This window comes from Lacerta agilis, chromosome 1 (genome assembly GCF_009819535.1).
Source record: "Lacerta agilis isolate rLacAgi1 chromosome 1, rLacAgi1.pri, whole genome shotgun sequence".
NCBI lineage: Eukaryota > Metazoa > Chordata > Lepidosauria > Squamata > Lacertidae > Lacerta > Lacerta agilis.
In genome coordinates, this window is record NC_046312.1 from 111,481,141 (window position 1) to 111,495,444 (window position 14,304).

The 14,304-nt window shown below is 41.4% G+C and overlaps 1 protein-coding gene across 1 annotated transcript in view; it reads left to right on the forward strand.

Moving 5' to 3' along the window:
• TTN (titin) overlaps nt 1–14,304 on the forward strand; it is a 286,732-nt gene that overhangs the window by 15,258 nt on the left and 257,170 nt on the right. Inside the window, 12 exon segments of the mRNA XM_033167307.1 lie at nt 136–255; nt 2,497–2,637; nt 5,373–5,654; nt 5,776–5,901; nt 7,206–7,484; nt 7,805–7,873; nt 8,769–9,027; nt 9,499–9,559; nt 9,668–9,877; nt 11,200–11,342; nt 12,753–12,955; nt 13,102–13,332. Of these exon segments, the coding sequence (XP_033023198.1) occupies nt 136–255; nt 2,497–2,637; nt 5,373–5,654; nt 5,776–5,901; nt 7,206–7,484; nt 7,805–7,873; nt 8,769–9,027; nt 9,499–9,559; nt 9,668–9,877; nt 11,200–11,342; nt 12,753–12,955; nt 13,102–13,332 (2,124 nt within the window).

Here is a 14,304-nt window from a genome sequence, read left to right on the forward strand (position 1 = left end):
CTTGAAATAACTTTCCCCCAAGCATATACTCCTCCAGCTGTATTGATGTTTGTGATTTATTTATTTTTCAAAGTGTCTGTTTGCTGAAAATAAATGTTAAGGCTTGGTTTTCTTTGTTTCTACCACAACGATCAGATTAAAAAGGAAGCTACCATAGTTGTTACTACTGGTAAAGCCAGAGAACAAGAGGTAATATCAAGAACTAGAGAAGGAGTTGCTACTAAACAAGAACAAATACACATCACTCATGAAAAGGTGAATAGTACCTATTTTACCCATGGGAAGGTCATTTCTTGTCACTTTTGTTTCATTTGCAAGCTGTATACCTCGTGATCAATGATAAGCCGTGCACCCATTTTCCTTTTGTCTTGTTTGCTAGGATTTGGAAGAGCCTCGTATAATAGGATATGTGTGCCTATTGCGACATCACTCTTCCAAGCCCTAATTCATTGATTTGTCACTGCTAACATTCATACAAGTCTTTCTTGGTTGTGGCTGATCTATATATACGTATATGTCTAGTAGACTAGAGAGGGCTGGTTGTGCCCAGGAACTTTATTGGTTTGAGAGCAAACCAACAACGAGCATCTAACACAGAAAATGCTCTAAAGTTTGGTCTTATGTTAAAGATGTTGGTTAGAATTCAAAGACTCATGAAATTAGCTATGTGAGCCCAGAACAGCTGTCATTTCCCCCCCTGCTGTTTTCTCGATCAGTAGCTGCTCTCCTTGCCACACATGGCAAACTGATTTTAAAAATAAGGAGTTTAAAAAAAATGATGTCAGAAATTTCACTGGGCTAGCATAATCCCCTTACCATGAAACTAAGCTGTGATATCCAGTTGTGGCATGCAACAGCCATTCCACTAGTGGGCTCCTTGTTTTTAGCACTGCACAACAGCCAAATCCAGTGGGTGTCTTGCACTTACATAGTATGTTGCACAATTGCTATTGTTTTGTTTCATGGCAGTTAACCATTGTGTACTGCCCTCTGGCACAACCACCTACAACACAACACCAACCCTCAAACTTCAGGCACTAATGCTACACAGGATCCCACCTGAGCCATCCTTGTTGTGCAGGCCAATATTTCCTGATTCTACATCATATGATTGAAAGTTTTAAGCTTAAAAAATATGTATCCCTGCTGTCTTCTCTGAGAGATAGTTCTGGGATGTCCACTCCCCCCATGCTTCTCTGTGAGGTCATGTCTCACGATGCTGCACCATTCCTCCATTCATTGTGAAGTGTTCTGTAACATCGTAGAGCTTGCTGTCACATGATTTATATGTGAGCATCTGATAATTTCATGCCGGATTTCACATTCTACTTACAGTACTTTAAATCAGGACCATGGAGAGAGGTTAAGGTGGGAGGGAAACAGGAGTGTGGCCTCCTCTTTAAACATGAATACCTCCTGAAGTTCTTGCTCATGTGAATATTATGCACGCTGTCAAATTCCATTGCACCTCAGTTCACCACAGAAGAAGTGACAACTTCCTGTATTGAAACAGAGAAGAAGGCGCTCTTGTTGCTTTTCAGAACACAATAGAATTCTCCTTGTGAGGATTGTTCCATTATAAAAGAATATGCAATCAGTACAACAGTAATACATGCCCTCAGGGGGAAAAATGTTATAGATGTTTCCTTTCTTCACATAAAACCCTTTGTTTATGGATACACAGCCTAAATGTTGAAATGCTCTTGTTTTTCTAGAGGTAATGATGTAGTGTCACTCCACAGAAAAGCAAACACAGGACCCCAAATGGGGACCACTGAGAAACAGAGGGAAGAATCAACATGTTTAGCGGGAAATCTAAAGTAACCCTTTCCTCAATCTTTTTTTTTTTAAGGGGCAACAGGCCCCTTCCTTCCCCCCCAAAAAAACACCAATTATGAGCTCTCCCCAAAACAACCTTCCATTCTATTTCCTTTCTCCTCAACTAGCATCCAACACTCACAGCTGTGGGGTTTTTGAATGCTAGTTGAGGAGAAGGGAAATAGAATGGAGTTTTTGGGAGGGAGAGCTCATAATTGGCTGTTGGGTCACACAACAGGAACACTCTTTTTAGGATGGGAGAATACACTGCAGCTGTTTATGGATGGTCTCCTTGTTATTCAGACTCCTAATCTCGCTAACTCCCCATCAGTTTTATCACACGGTAATAATTTACACCATGAGTTTCCCACCAAATAAATTATTCTATGGAGAATCCTTATATCAGTCTCCAGTGTGTTTAGGATGGGAACTATAGGATTTAATACTTCCCACAATTATTCAAGCATAGAATGTGTAGCTGTTCCAGCTCTAGCTTGCTGGCCACAAGGCAGTACAGAGTTAAGCATACTGATTTCCATATGCTTACGTTTCACTTAGTTCTGTCTAGGATTATGGCCACTGGGGCTTATCTACTTGTTCCTGGATAAAGTGGTATGATTTATTGCTGAGATTTGGTATAACTTAAACTTACTCTTTCTTTCTTTCCATAAACAACAGATAAAAAAGGAACCAGTGAAAGTTCCTGTGCCCAAGGTAATAATTGCCACTGACACAGTTAAGGCTCAAGAACAGATTTCGCGAACCAGAGAAGAAATTTCAACCGCAAGAGAACAAATTCACATCACTCATCATGAAAAGGTGAATACAGCTTTTAAAAATGTGCCGTTAACCCATCTACCTCTTGGTTGCAAACCTTAATTCTTTGCCAGTTGCTTTTAAATTCCCTTTCCTTATGAGTGGTATTATGTTGCAACAATAGAAGCTTTAACGATTTCAAGGGGAATCCTGCATAATTAGAGGTTGTAAGGTTACAAACTTGTTTTCTTTTTCCTTACCAGGATTGCTCATAAATTTTGCTAGATAATTATCGACATTTTACAAGTTGATTTTTGTTGCAGACACCAAGCGGGTGGGGAGGGGGACACCAACCCAAATATTTGTCAGCAATCACAGTTTTCCAAGTGAAACTCATTCAATATTATGCCCAGTTCAAAATGTCTCATTGGTTTCCATGTTGTTATTGGGCCTTATTTTCCATACGTGAAGGTCAATGTCTCAAAATAACGGCCTACTGTGTTGGCCTAACAAACCAACCATGAATTATGAAAATCTCAAAAATCACATTTGGCAACTTAGTTCGGCTTGCAAGTCCAACGAATATTAGACAAATGGTTCCACATGGATATCAAGCATGATGCAGTTACAGAAAGTCTGCTTGTGGTGATAAATGTACCTTTTGGATCTTTGAAAGAAAACTCCTTGTACTCTCACTGATTGCTGGAATGGGGATTTTAAGTAATCAGCAAAAGGAGCTTCGTTACTTAAATAATAAATTGGTTGCCTCTTTCCCAATTTAGATAGAACTCTACTGAATCCAATAGATCCACAAAGGATTAAGACGGGACTGTTTGCAGCCCTTACATTGCACTAATTCTAGGGTCTGCATAGAAATTCTTCCTTTCCTTTTCTTTCCGCTCCTTATGCTTTGCCTTGCTTTCCCCTGATGTCCAGTTAATATTTTTGCAACACCATATCATATATAATCACACCTCTCTTTTTACGGAAAAAAAAATCAGATGAGGAAAGAAGTTGTGAAGCCCGTGAAACCTTCTGTACCTAAGGTTGTAATTACAACTGATAAACCCAAAGTACCCACTACAGTAGTTAAAACCACAGAGGGGATGGCTGCCAAACAAGAACAAATCCACCTTATCCAAGAAAAGGTGAATAGACCTGCTGGGTGATGCCATTGTCATATCCCATCCTCATATTGACATTACCATATGCCTTCAATAAATGTACTAACTTTTTTTTTAATACCCTGCTAGTGCTTTGTCCCTTAAGAGAAATGGAAAGTGGGGCGCTGTCTTTTGTTCATTACAGTGTGCCCTAATATTTTCACAGCTTCCCTGTGATAACATTTCAGGCTTTGAAAAATTCATATACTAAATTGCGTTTTAATTTTCTGATGTTTAACTAGCCATCCAGTTAAATAACCAAGCGCCAGTATTTATTCAGTACAGGACCGGGGCCATTCTGCAAGGCACGAAGCGTTTAATCCTGTTAACCTTTCCCTGCCTGCGCATTCCAGTGTCATCTCTCATTCTGGCACCTTTTATTTTTGAGGCGTTAACGTGACTTAAACTTCTGTTCTTGCCATATAACAATCAGATAAGAAAGGAAGCCGAAAAAACTGCCGTAGCTCCGAAAATCATTGCTGTTGACAAACGCAGGGAGCAAGAGACAATATCGAGAGCTAGAGAAGAAGCTGCTGCCAAAAGAGAACAGATCCATCTAGTTCACGAACAGGTGAATAGAGCTCTCAAAAATGTGAAACGCGCCAATCAAAGTTCTTTTTAAACTCTGCAACACCCGCACTTGTGACACTGTTCCAGAGCATGGCAAATATGCTTCCCCCCGCCCCCCGAAACAGATAGCTTTTCCAAAGTACAGTTATTTCACATGTATATTTTTGTTACTTGCATTTATATCTAGATGAAACAGAATGCTGAGAAAATAGTCACAACTTACTTTCCAAACCCTTTGAGGTTCCAAAATAACTTTCTTAAATGAATGAACTAGATCTAGCAACCCACAAGATAAAAATACAGTGCATTTTTAAACAAATAAGTAACAGTTTAATGAAATGGAATTTGTGATGCACTTTATTTTAAAGTGTGGAGAGGGTCGGGCAAACAAACAATAATTTAGCCAAGAGACCATGCGAAAGACCAAACTACCCCGGAACTTAAAGTTCTGAGCCAATTCACCTGTAGGATAATTTTACCATTCATGATGAGCAGATGTGTAATAAAATGGTCGCATGTAACCATCCAATACCTTTTTGAAATATGTGTTGCAAAATTATCTGATAAGCTAGTGTGTTTGTACATACATGTTTTTGTCCATAAATCTTCATTTGCATTGAACTTTATATATATGGGTTTCAGAAAATGCCGTTCTTTCTGTATGCATATATACATATACACAAGTATCCAATCGGCGCAGACCCCACAGAAGGAGTGAAATGCTCACGATTGGTCTTCAAATACAGTATTTGAACATTTCATATGAGACATACTGTATTTGTGCATTTATCTGTCTACATCGTGTACAGTGCAATCTCCCACCCTCCATATCCAGATATTTCAAATGGACTTTTCCATTTGTATTCAAGGAAAAGGAGCCCCAGGATACATGGGGCCATAATGTATACATATGATAGTAGCAGGGAGTGTATGAAACATAAACATGGAATATAGAAGCACCTGGATTATGGACAGCCAGTTAAGCCTGCATGTATGTCTTCTATGCTAGTCATTCTGTGTCAGTAACCTAGATATGTGCCGGTGTTCTGTAAATGTTACCCTTAGATTGGTGTTGGCAAAAGAGCTGAAGCTGTAGCCACAGTTGTTCACGCAGTTGATCAAGCTCGCACTAGAGAACCAAGAGAGGCAGATTATGCGGAAGAAGCTTATTCGGAACAGGCAGCTTTGGAACTTGGATACAAAGAACAAACTTTAGCACGACGTGTTGTTGAGTTGCCTCCAGAACATCATGTGGTCAGCAGAGTAGTGAAAACCGAGGAGGTTCACGTTCCTCCTGAGAGGCACATAACAGCTGCAGAAAAAATGGAGATGTCTGTCTCAACACAGGTTAGGCTCCCGTTTATAACCACGCAGCCATTCCGATGGCTGCTGGAAAATATTTGTTTCTGTTTTGTCCGCTCGGTATGCGCCATGCTATGCTCAACAAATGTTTTGTCGGTTAATGTAGATTAAAAGGACTGCCGAAACGTCCGTCGAAAAATCAATCCATGTGGAACACACACGTCCCCGCACAGCAAGCCCTCATTTTACAGTTTCAAAAATTTCTGTTCCTAAACCAGATCACACTTATGAGGTAAGAGGAGGAGGAGGAGAAGGAAGAGAAGTAAGGGTGTGCCAGGCAAACAGCCACATCACCTGAAACAAGCACTATGTGTGCTTCTGTATGCAGGTCCGAGTTCAAAGTGGCCGATACGCAAAGGGAATGAGGAGGTTTGTTTGTGGATCTTGCCCATAAATCATTCCTTGTCTCCTCCCAATCTTAATATGAAAACACCTCAGGGGAAAGATGTGGCATTCTTTAATATTTTATGAGGCTGTTCTCTCTTAAAATACTGCAGATCTATCTGCATAAGCAGTCTGTAAAATCACCCGAGAAATTCCATTTTCTGAATTATTATTTCATAATCATACTAGCTATTGTCCAGAAAGGGACAATAAGGTGGGGGGGGGAGGGGAAAAGGAAAACAATCCTGAATAAATTGCTACGTGCCTGGCATACACCTTTCTTCTCAAGAAGAGTAGAGAATTCTCTCTAAATGCTCGCCCCATGCATTAATCAAATAATTCCTAACACAAAATCATTTATTCTTTCTTCCTCAATGGTTCTGCTGCGTACTAAATCAGTTTAGGAATTAACATGCTACACCTACAGTACATAATCCATACTCTCCGCTAGTACTTTATGCTTTTGCAGTACTTTAATCTTCCTCTTTTTCCACTTCTAGTTGACATTTTAATTGTCTCCTTTACAGGCCTCATCAACTAATGATCCCAGCTAATTCATTTTTTAGAATTTAGATTTGTGTTATCTCTTCGTCTTTACATTACGAATGCACCTTTAAAAAAAAAAAAAGCCTCAAGTACATGTAAATAATGCAAAAAAATGTTTGGAATTTACTGTAACGTTGCTTCCAAATAAAATACAGATAGGTACTGGATACCTAATGTAACAATATGGGCATTTTAACTGAAAGGGAATCAGCAGCCTAACTTTGTATGTTTGAATATTTACCACGATATCATGGGTAATATCATTTGAATTTCTATCAAACAAGCCTAGAAGTCACATGACTTCTACGAGACTTCTGGCTGCTTAATAGGAAATCTGGAATGATTTTAATTTGAATAATGCCAAAATGTTAAAACATGATTTTTCATTATTTCAAAAATTAAAACAGCTAATTGTCGGTAGACAAAAAAAAGAATTGATTACTTCTTATCTTTCAAAAACTGCCCATTACATTAAAAAGTGCTGTTGCTTTTCTTTCTTCTCTCTCTCTCTCTCTCTCTTTTTACATGTATTTGTTTGGCTAATTCATTGTGCACCTTTGCAGAAAAGCAGCAGAGTGGTAACTCTCTTTCTCTTGGGTTGGTTAGGTTTCAATAGCAGGATCTGCTATAGCTACTCTGCAAAAGGAGTTGTCAGCAACTTCTGTTCCAAAGATCACCAAGCCTGTGAGGCCTCCTCTTGCAAAGTCACCCGAACCCAGAATGCTGCCGGAGAAAGTAGCCTCCCCACAGTTTCCTTTTGTAGAGACAGCTGACACCTATCAGATGCGCTATGGTGCTGAAATGAAGAGAGAAATAGGTGTGAGCATGACAGGTGGCCTGATGCAACGGGAACGCGTTGAATTAATGCAAGAAGGCGAACCAGAGGTTTGTCACTAAGGTCACCCCCAACCATCTTGATTTGCATCCGGAGTAACCCAATGTGTTTACAACTCTCCTCCATTACCAGCCTCTTCCCCACCCCCCTTGACAATATCTCTCCCCTACTGACCTTTGTGTACCATGTGTTGGTGGTTTTTTTTTGTCTTGCATCATTCATCTCTAAAGAACCTAACATCACTTTGTCACAGCAAGCAGCGGAGAAGGACTGGCGAGGATCCACTGTCTTATTTCCACTCTCATGCATGGCGCCCTTGACTTCCTCAGCCTTGAGTGCCCTGTATTAACTTGGCTTTATATATCCCTAGGTGATTGAAGCTGCTAGAGTTCCAGCAGTACCAGCAGAGGTTCCTGCCACACCTCCATCCATAGTAACAGTAAGTGATCGATGCTCAGCACTTTTCCGACTGTAATCTGCTCTGTTATTTTCCTTCCTTCCCTCCCACATTCAAAATATGATGAAGCTCTGGTGCCATCTAGTGTATGTAGTCAGTTGGATGAAAAGCAAGATCAACCAGTAGATGTTTGGCAGCTAGTCATATAAAATGCCAGTCATATGTTGGGTGGCTTCCAAGATATAGAAAACATAATAAAACATTAAACATTAAAAAAAAACTTCCCTATACAGGGCTGCCTTCAGATGTCTTCTAAAGGTTGTAGAATTACTTATCTCTAGAACCTTCCAACATTTCTCCGATGAAATTAGGGATGTCCTAAGGAAAAGCACTCCTGCCCACCTAGCAGTTTGAAAGCACGTCAAAGTGCAAGTAAATAAATAAGTACCGCTCCGGCGGGAAGGTAAACGGCGTTTCCGTGCGCTGCTCTGGTTCGCCAGAAGCGGCTTTGTCATGCTGGCCACATGACCCGGAAGCTGTATGCCGGCTCCCTTGGCCAGTAAAGCCAGATGAGCTCCGCAACCCCAGAGTCAGACACGACTGGACCTAATGGTCAGGGTCCCTTTACCTTTACCTTTAAGGAAAAGCAGGACATTTGGGGATCAAATATGAAATTGTTGCATGCAAGGGGTTCCCCCCATTCAGTTCAATGGAGGGAACAGACTCAAAGCACAGAAGAATGAATATATGGCTTTGTTCCCTTGGCTGAAATGGCTTGTTCTGTTTCTATGCGGTGATATTAGTGGGAGCATCAATTTAAATCCAAGTTTAGTCATTTTAAAGCAAAGGGCTATTTTCCTGCACATCTTAAAAACACCATTTATTGTGAGCAGGGAAATTCTGTATGAATTTGGGTGTTTGTGCCTGTGTTATCTAGGTCCTGAAAAATGTGACTGTCATGGAGGGAGAGTCTGTCACTCTGGAATGTCGCATCTCTGCATATCCAGCACCAACTGTTTCGTGGTACAGAGAAGACTATCGCATCGAGAGTTCCATAGATTTTCAGATTACCTTTGAGGCAGGAGTAGCTCGCCTTGTGATTCGAGAAGCCTTTGCAGAAGACAGCGGAAGATTTACTTGCACTGCTACCAATGTGGCAGGAAGTGTGAGCACTTCATGCCACCTGACCGTACAAGGCAAGTACAGAAAAATAACAGAGGGGAGGCTTTATTTACAATAGCTGACAGGTGGGCACTGCCCCCTTAATGAGAATGTTGTCTGGGTATCATAAGTAGATGGCTGAGTAAACTATGCAGTAACTATGGTTCCAAGCACAGTTAGTTAACAAAGAAGGGTCTAAAACCATGATTTTGTCCTGGTTTGATTTAACTAACTGTGGTTTAGGGAAAACAACAGTTTCCTATACTTGAACATAAGAGGAAATGATGGGTTGTGGGAAACAATGACTGGAAGGAGAAGGGGAGCATGTAAACCTGAGGCTTATACCTACCTGGCCTCATAATGCTAAACCATAGTTTAGCCATAAACTATGGTTTAGCATTTCATCTAAATTAGGTCACAAAGTTCCTCATTATCTGATCTCCTCAGAAGTCCCCCTTCCCCATCATGGAAAGCATATTGACATCAGTATTATTATTTTATAATAGTCTCAGAAGAGTTTGAGAGCAAGGAAGCTGTTTCTGCGAAAGTGATCACAGAAGAAAAACGGTAATGATTTTTAAAAGTGTTTGGATTGTGGTGACTCCTTTCATACTTACCGCCTGATGGATCGTGACATTTGCATTTTACCTTTTTCCCCTGGGATTGCTCTTCTAGCTACGTGGAATCGAAAGATGTAGTGATGGCTGAGGTCACTGCTGCAGAAGAAATATCTGGAGAAGCTGCTGCTCCATTCTTCATACGGAAACCGATCGTACAGAAGTTAATTGAAGGTGGATGTGTCATTTTTGAGTGCCAAGTTGGGGGCAACCCAAAGCCACATGTTTACTGGAAGAAAGCTGGGCTTCCTCTTACGACAGGCTACAGGTACAATAATGAATTTTACTGTTGTATGCACTGTCTACATGATATGATACCTAGACACAAAACAATTTGTTTGCTCTGCAGTACTGCTCAACTGCTGCAAGATTGGTTACATCCAATCTTGGGTGAACAGAAGGCAGCTTGCTCAATGCATCTTTTCCTTACCCTCCTCCTCCTCCTCCTCCTCCTCCTCCTCCTCCTCCTCCTCCTCCTCCTCCTCCTCTTTGCAGCCACTTATATGCCCCCATCTCCAAACTCTTCCTCCTTGTCAAGAGGAGCTATGAAACACCCCGGGGCTGTGTCTAATGCAGCTGCAGCAGGAATGGGATAACTGTACAAAATCAGGGAGAGGAACAGAGTACAAGATTCTTCCACCTAATTGTGGGTGATTTGCTTTGTGCTACACAACCCACACTGCTCAATAGACCCTTCAAACACCCTGGAGAGATAGGGGAAGAGAAAGATGTGTTGTGCGTGCTCATTTCCATTCATCAATGTTAGGTACAACACATAGATTCCTTTCAATGAACAGAAAGAGTTGTTTTGCTTCAAGTCTCCACCAGGAGATCCTCTAAGCATCCCTTGCACTCTTGGCAAGGAGATGTTGGCCACCCAGTGTGGCAGTGGAGCAGCCCAGGGAGTGAACAGATGGGCAGTTGGGCTCCTAGCCACTCCAAGCCAGGGTGGAGAGGCATGATTTTTGTGACCCCCCTGGATTTGTGCCCTTGGATGGACAAGAACCTGGCCAACCCCTAGGTACACCCCTGCTTACTGAAACTAGGTCAAAATTAGCATGGTAGTGTGATCTTGGCATCTTAGACCTGACTCAAATGTTCAAATACTGTAGATGGACTGTAACGTTTCAGGATAAGGTTGCCCTGCCCCCCACATCAGAAACATGCTGAATGTGGATAGCTGATTGGACAAAAAGCTAGGATGGAATCTTCTTCTTTGCACCCGGAGAACTTTTGATGTGGGAGACAATGTGGACCCTAATCTGCACTGGAAGGGTCTTGAGAGCATTATCAATGCTGGCCCAATACATTTTTCTGCCTGAAGCAGAGCACCAAATGTCACCCCATCCTCATACTAGGGCCAGCACTTGGATAAGTCTTGCTGCACCATTAATTTCTGCCTTCTTCTGTCCCCCTACATTTCTCAGCTACACCTTGCTGCATGCTAGGGCCAACCCTGAGCACTAGACCACACATTTTTCTTGAAGTGCTGAATCAGCGGCTCCCCATAACAGATGTTATACTTTCATAGCCTGTTATGCCTTTGGAATTGTTTGTTCTTATGGTTATTCTTTCCTTATGTTCCCAAAGATACAAAGTGCTTCATAAAAAAGAGACTGGGGAATGCAGACTTGAAATTTCGATGACTTTTGCTGACGATGCCGGAGAATACACTATTGTTGTTCGCAACCAACACGGGGAAGTTTCTGCATCAGCTTCCTTACTGGAAGAAGGTATGTGAGTAGGGAATTGGTGATTTTGGGAAAAAATAATAATCAAGAAGAGGGAGGCTAATATCAGGGGTTGCCAAACTTTTGGGGCTGATGGGCATATTTGCAAAGTGGCATTTGCTAGTTTGTTCTATTGTTCTGTAGAATACTTCCTAGTTTCAGAGAGGTTATGGGACCCTCTGGCCATGAGGAAAGGCCTCTGTGGGTGTATCAGTGCCCACGGGCACTGCACTGGCAAACTTCGGGCGAGGAGACACTGTTGTTGTCTAAGAATTGGCAAAGTCACAACAGGGATGGGTCTACTATGAAACTAATGGAGCTTAAGCTTCAGGGCCCCTAATCTTGGAGGGGCCCCAGAAGCTACTTTAATCTATATTGCTTAAAACGTTGGGTTCCAGGAGACGCAATATGAATACCATAACTACAACTGATTAATTTTTTGTTGTTGTATCTATTTCAACAATCACAAAATTTGAGATTTCATAGCACACGTTGCCATGCAGTGAATATTTTTGTAGGGGAACCATTAGGGCCAGAAGCACCAGGTTGCAAGGGCAATTGGGGGGATATGTGTGGGAGCATCATACCTCTCTCCCTGTTGGAGAGCACCACACCTTCCTCCCTAAGCCAGGCAGAAGCTCCCCAGGCTTTGGGAAGGAGGCACTAGGTTTTAATACTTTAATACTCTAATTTACCAGGAACATTTAGGGGACTAGCCTTGTCCCCCTAGTCCACTGACTGCATGCCACTGTAGCACTGATGTCGTAAATGTGTGGTGATCTGTCATGGAACAACCTCTTGAAGAAGACAACAGTTACCCAGACCTCATTGCTGGTTGCGAAGGGTCCCTCACGACAGTTCACGCTTCAGGGGCCCCCAAATGTAGGTCTCCCGCTTGTCACAATTGCCCAGCTTTTCCAGATGAACATGGAAAGACGTGACAAGGGTTTCTTACACACTGCACAAGAGCAAATATCCCTGGATTTTATAAGGTAATAGCTGAATATGGCAATGAGAGTTAACACAGATACCACAAGAAGGATCGTGTTGGCTAATCTTAGATGTTGACTTAACCAGGGATTGGTTAACATTTTTAGTATCGGAACACAGCATTGGAAATTTGTGCTTGTTACCTTGTATCTGATCGATATATTTGGCACAATCACCGAGACCTAACAATTCACACGTGAGCCCCAACAAATCACTTAGGGGTCTCTGTTTTATAACATCCATTTTTTTTAAAAAAAGGCATTCTAATTATAACGCAACTATAAAGGAAGGGCAGAATCAGTGTCCTTAATTCAGCACAAAATTATTCTGTGTTAGGACCCTTTCCCCCCATCAAACCAGCACTCAGATGGCAACATGTACTCATATATCAATTTACTAAAATGAGTATATTTTTACCTTTAGCTGACTACGAGGTCTACCTAAAATCTCAAGAAACACTCTATCAAACCCATGTAACTGCATATGTACAAGAGCCTAAAGTGGCTGAGGTAGCCCCACCAACTTTGTATCCCGACTTCGAAAAAGAATATGAAAAAGAACAAGCTCTAATTATGAAGAAAATGGCAAAAGATACTGTGCTCGTCAGAACTTTTGCTGAAGAACAGGTAAGTCTATTGAAGCAGTCATTTCTAATTTCAAGACGTTTCAGTTCTGCTTTGCTTCTTTCTTTGCTTTGTGGTTGTCCTAAGAACTGGAATATAACCCTCATTAAACAGACTGAACACTTCTTTTGTTGTTGTTATTGTTGTAGGAATTTCACATTTCCTCCTTTGAAGAAAGACTTATCAAAGAAATTGAATACAGAATTATTAAGACCACCTTGGAGGAACTCCTTGAAGAAGACGGAGAAGAAATGGTGGTTGATGTTTCTGAATCCGAAACAGTGGAAGCGGAATTTGAAATGAGGCTGAAGAATTACCGAATCCTTGAGGGAAGTGGTGTGACCTTCCATTGCAAGATGACTGGATATCCTTTGCCCAAGGTATGTATTGTTGTACGTGTGGAGGATAAACTTAAAGATATAACCCAAATAATCATGAAGTTTCTTCCACACAGAGAAGCTTCCAGAAACTTCCAGAAACTTCTTGAATTAATCAGAATAGGAAATATCTTTATACATCAGATCAATACTTTCTGCACTAAGAAATGCAAACTGGTGTGTGTGTGTGTGTGTGTGTGTGTGTGTGTGTGTGTACTTCACAAAAGAACAAACAGTGTGCTCTTTGTAGGCTTCCCACCACCACCAGTTAAATCATGTTTGTATAGGGGACATTTCTTCATTCATCTGACTGCAACAGGAAAAACCAATTTGCAAAAGTAACACCTTTCATAGTTTACAAAAGTAACATGTTTGAAGTTTTGCACACAGCTAGATGAAAACAGATATAATTTGAGGAAGCTTTATTTTAGTGTTTTCGTTCTTTAAGTTTGATGTGCCTTTTCATGTATTGTAAAGGAAAAAAGGGGACGCAGATAGCGCTGTGGGTTAAACTACAGAGCCCAGGGCTTGCTGATCAGAAGGTCAGTGGTTCAAATCCCCGCAATGGGGTGAGCTCCCGTTGCTCAGTCCCTGCTCCTGCCCACTTAGCAGTTCGAAAGCATGTCAAGTGCAAGTAGATAAATAGGTACCGCTTCAGCGGGAAGGTAAACGGCGTTTCCGAGCGCTGCTCTGATTCGCCAGAAGATGCTTAGTCATGCTGGCAAAATGACCCGGAAGCTGTCTACAGACAAATGGTGGCTCCCTCGTACTATAGAACAAGATGAGCGCCGCAACCCCAGAGTCATTCGTGACTGGACCTAATGGTCAGTGGTACCTTTACCTTTACCTTTAAAGAAAGAAAAAGGAAAGAGAGAACACATATCCACACAATTTCATGTTACCAAACCAACTATAAGAGTGTGAAAATCAACTGAGTATGTCATGGGAAATTTTAGGACATTTATAGGGAACCTC